The sequence below is a fragment of the Nerophis ophidion genome, unplaced genomic scaffold, assembly GCF_033978795.1.
Source record: "Nerophis ophidion isolate RoL-2023_Sa unplaced genomic scaffold, RoL_Noph_v1.0 HiC_scaffold_87, whole genome shotgun sequence".
Lineage (NCBI taxonomy): Eukaryota > Metazoa > Chordata > Actinopteri > Syngnathiformes > Syngnathidae > Nerophis > Nerophis ophidion.
In genome coordinates, this window is record NW_026907009.1 from 59478 (window position 1) to 64276 (window position 4799).

Genomic DNA, 4799 nt, shown 5'->3' on the forward strand with positions numbered 1-4799 from the left:
CGATTAGCTTCCATGCTATTTTGTTTGTTTGCTTGTCCCTAGTTTATATACTAGCGCTTTTTGTTCCTTTTATCTTCCACGTTAGTTCTGTTTGTTTTGTCTTTAGTGCCTAATGCAAGTGTTTTTTGTTCAAAAATTGTTTTTGTAGTGTATAACAAATCATTATCCTTATCCTCACGCTGTGTTCCATCCTCCACTGCACCCACGAGAGAACAACTTTTCACCACGATGCCAGCAAGATGTCACAGTAAAGTCCGAGTTAATGAAGCTTCTCTCGCAGCGGAAGTTGAAGAATTCGACAGGATAACGTGGACGTTAGCCTAAGCAATGCAGGCTGGGACATTCCGCGGCGCGCCGGATGTCGAGATGATCTTGGGGCTTGGAGGTCTCCAAGTCCCGCTTGACTCCACTGGGTCCAGCAACACCCCGTCTCACCCCCTCGCACGCGTCGGCAGAGGCGGAAGCCGCGGCGAAGGGCGTCGCCTAGCTAACTCCACCGTCAACCCTTCACAGACACAGCCACTTTCAACTCGTCCAGGACTCACCATACACGCCTGGTAATCCTTTTTGTTTTTCTACTATTGACTCCCCCGGAGTCAATAGAAGAAATCTGATCTGGTGACGTCAGCCCTCTTACGTCCCCAGAACATAGTGGGGATTAAGAATTTTTTTTAGAGCAGGCACTTCCTCAGTCGTCCACAGGGGACATACATGACAATCTTACACTCCTTAAATACATTTGTTTTCAATCACAGTATAAGTCTTTATTTTCTGAATTTGATTGCTTGATTGATTTATACTTGTATTAGTAGATTGCACAGTACAGTACATATTCCGTACAATTGACCACTAAATGGTAACACCCCAATAAGTTTTCAACTTGTTTAAGTCGGGGTCCACGTTAATCAATTCATGGTACAAATATATACTATCAGCATAATACAGTCATCACACAGGTTAATCATCATAGTATATACATTGAATTATTTACATTATTTACAATCTGGGGGTGGGATGCGGATTTTTGGTTGATATCAGTACTTCAGTCATCAACAATTGCATCAACAGAGAAATGTGGACATTGAAACAGTGTAGGTCTTACAGTAGGATATGTACAGCCAGCAGAGAACATAGTGAGTTCACATAGCATAAGAACAAGTATGTACATTAGAAGAACATTTGATTATTTACATTAGGTTATTTATAATCCGGGGAGATGGGATGTGAATGGAGGAGGGTATTAGTAAAGGGTTGAAGTTGCCTGGAGGTGTTGTTTTAGAGCGCTTTTGAAAGAATATAGAGATGCACTTACTTTTACACCTGTTGGGAGTGCATTCCACATTGATGTGGCATAGAAAGAGAATGAGTTAAGACCTTTGTTAGATCGGAATCTGGGTTTAACGTGGTTTGTGGAGCTGCCCCTGGTGTTGTGGTTATGGCGGTCATTTACGTTAAGGAAGTAGTTGGACTTGTACTTCGGTATCAAGGAGGTGTAGCGGATTTTATAGACTAGGCTCAGTGCAAGTTGTTTTACTCTGTCCTCCACCCTGAGCCAGCCCACTTTGGAGAAGTGGGTTGGAGTGAGGTGTGATCTGGGGTGGAGGTCTAAAAGTAACCGGACTAGCTTATTCTGGGATGTTTGGAGTCTAGATTTGAGGGTTTTGGAGGTGCTGGGGTACCAGGAGGTGCAAGCGTAATCGAAAAAGGGTTGAATGAGAGTTCCCGCTAGAATCTTCAAGGTGCTTTTGTTGACCAGAGAGGACATTCTGTAGAGGAATCTCGTTCTTTGGTTGACCTTTTTGATTACCTTGGTTGCCATTTTATCACAGGAAAGATTAGCTTCTAGAATGGAACCTAAGTAGGTGATCTCATCTTTCCAGGTGATAACAATGTCACCCACTTTTATAGTGAAATCACTGACTTTCTTAAAGGGGAACATTATCACAATTTCAGAAGGGTTAAAACCAATAAAAAACAGTTCCCAGTGGCTTATTTTATTTTTCGAAGTTTTTTTCAAAATTTTACCCATCCTGGAATATCCCTAAAAAAAACTTTAAAGTGCTTGATTTTGGCTATGTGCGAAGCCACTGTTCATTTTCCTGTGACGTCACATAGCGATGCCAATACAAACAACATGGCGGTTACCATAGCAAGATATAGCGACATTAGCTCGGATTCAGCCTCGGATTTCAGCGGCTTAAGCGATTCAACAGATTACGCATGTATTGAAAGGGATGGTTGGAGTATGGAGGCAGATAGCGAAAACGAAATTGAAAAAGAACTTTTCTTTTTATTTATTAACTTTTATTTTTTATTATTGTAAAACTGAAATACACACAATGACAATGTATAAGCTATATGATTCAATTAACATACTGAAATGTTATACACAATATCTAAACATTAGCTTCACACAAATATACAGCATTATCGCCAAACAAATACTGCTGAGTGTTGAAACTATTTCGATGGTGGAAATATGCGACCAGCAGCCATTTTAAATCCTCAAACATTCATTAAATTAGTGCCCAAAAATCGTTTTTCAATACACATCTTACTATCAAACTTAGCAACTTTCCACCTTAGTATTGAGTTACATAAACAAGTTAAACAGTTTACTTACAGACTTATCTTTTCCAAGGCTTGTAAGAGTTAACACAACTCGACTACTTCTTATTGTTTATGAACTAGACAAACATCGTAAACCGGGAGTGCCCAAAGTAAACCGGAAGTGACCAAACTAATGACGCGGAGCATTTCCCATCGCCACAAGGTGTCAGTAATAGTCCACAATCAAACGGGCATAACACTCCCCGCTTGGTATAATGTTTTATACCACTATACAGTCTCTTTACGAAGGAGCAACACAACCTCTGAAACAGGTCTAGTGTAGATTATTGGAGTACCTTGTCGGATGATCTTAACATCTACTTTTCTTACTTTGTTGTCATGGCTGTTGATAGACTTGACGATGAGTCCAGTGGGCCATTCATTTCTTCTCACCTGGCCGTCTTTCAGTAGTACTAGGTCTCCAATTTGCAGGTTAGGCCTTTCTGCATACCATTTTCTCCTAGTTTGTATGGTTGACAGGTATTCTTGTTTCCATCGCTTCCCAAATCTATCAGAGAGAGATTGGACTTTCCGCCATTGTTGTGAGTGGATGTCTTTCACGTTGAAGTCTCCTGGCGGTGCAGATATGACGTCTCTCTTCAGTGTCAGCAAGGTTGCAGGTGTTAGTATTGCTGGCATCTCTGGGTCAGTTGAAACTGGAATGAGAGGTCTTGCGTTTATAATTGCCATGACCTCAGCCATGAGAGTGGTGAGCACCTCATGAGAAAGGTGAGAGCCTCCCTCCTTAAGGAGCAATGCATCCAGGATACGGCGCGTGATGCCAATTAGTCTTTCCCACACTCCTCCCATGTGGGAAGAGTTTGGCGGATTGAAGATCCAAGTGCACACTTCGTCGTGCAGGTAAGTTTTCAACTCTTTTTCCAACGACTCTTCCTCTTTTTCCGACCACTTGTCCCTCGCCGTCAACTTCTCTTCCTCGTCATGCTTCTCGTCGTCTGTGCTGGAGTCCATGACGATGGCCTTGGACTTGCTCCCCGCTCTGGACTTCTTGGGGCTGGACGAGGAGCGTCCTGCTTGGGCGTCGCTCTTCTTGCCCTTGGCGGCGGACTTGGCGGCCGACACTTTTTTCTTGGACCTCTTCTTTTTCTTGGCGGGAAGCTGTTTGCCGCTGTTCTGTCTCTGAGGATCTCATCAGTCCCCATGTTGACATTCAAGATGTCGAAACCATACGGTACATCAGCGAAGCAATACAAAAACTCATGAAAAAAATAAACACAGCAGTAAAACACTTACATACAAACAAGACAGCTGCTTGTACACCCGAAAGAGAACAAAGAACAGTGTCTAAGAGGAGCATCAACATTTGCATTTAAACTGTAAAATCCTGTTTATGATTTATTTACTCTACTTATTTAAATATGAACATTTTCCTTTAGGAAACTTTTATGATTTGTGTGTTGTTGTAGCTGGTATGCTGCAATTTTTTTTTTTCCCCCCAAGATGGCGACCCTGTAGTGGCTGCTGTTGGCAGGAACTCTGTGCTCTTGTGTCATCCTTTTGTGTTTCCCTCTTCTTTTCATGTTTATATATATATATATACATATATATATATATATATATGTGTATTATTATTTTTATTTTTTTTGCCTTTTGGTCCGGACCTTTTGGGACTGTGTGACAAGGGGTGGCACTTTCGTGACTTCTGCGGTGCTTTTTTGTGAACTTCTGGATCTGCCTCCCGAGAGCCTTTTGGCCATGGAGACCAGCTGCTGGGTTTCTGCCACACCAGAGTCCGTTTGGAGAGACTGGAGGAGATGCAGATGAAGAGACAGGACTGCGGAGCTAGCACTGAGCGCCGGGACGGAAAAGCTTCACAGTGTCTTGGCTGAATGAGCAGGTATCGGACACCTCGGTCTCTTTGGACATATCCTCACTCATCCGTGCGGACTGGACACTGGCCGAGACTTGGTCGGCGGCCAAGAGTGGAGTCGGCTCTCTTGGTTGCTTTGTTGGGTCTGCTCCCGTCTCTGGCCAAGCTCCCTTCACCCCAGCAGACGATGGCGTGGGACACCGCAAAAGCCACCACATTGTATATGTTTCTTTTACTTTTTATTCATAGCTGTATGTAGAAGTGGCTGGTTGCATCAGCTCTGCTCTTTTAATGTCCTTTGTCCTCTTTGATGTTTCCCTCTTACACACATGAAAGAGGAATGTGTGCTATGGCAATG

At 43.0% G+C, this 4799-nt stretch overlaps 1 protein-coding gene across 1 annotated transcript; it reads right to left on the reverse strand.

The window, feature by feature from the left end:
- Positions 1 to 1432: 1432 nt before the first annotated feature.
- LOC133547322 (uncharacterized) lies at positions 1433 to 4125 on the reverse strand. Its single transcript, XM_061893050.1, has one exon. The coding sequence runs from the start codon at positions 3580 to 3582 to the stop codon at positions 2839 to 2841; it is 744 nt and encodes a 247-aa protein (XP_061749034.1). The 5' UTR covers positions 3583 to 4125; the 3' UTR covers positions 1433 to 2838.
- Between the last annotated feature and the right edge of the window lie 674 nt (positions 4126 to 4799).

Coding starts and splice junctions, on each gene's coding strand:
- LOC133547322 (XM_061893050.1), bottom strand. CDS start 3,582: ATGGACTCCAGCACAGACGACGAGAAGCATGACGAGGAAGAGAAGTTG.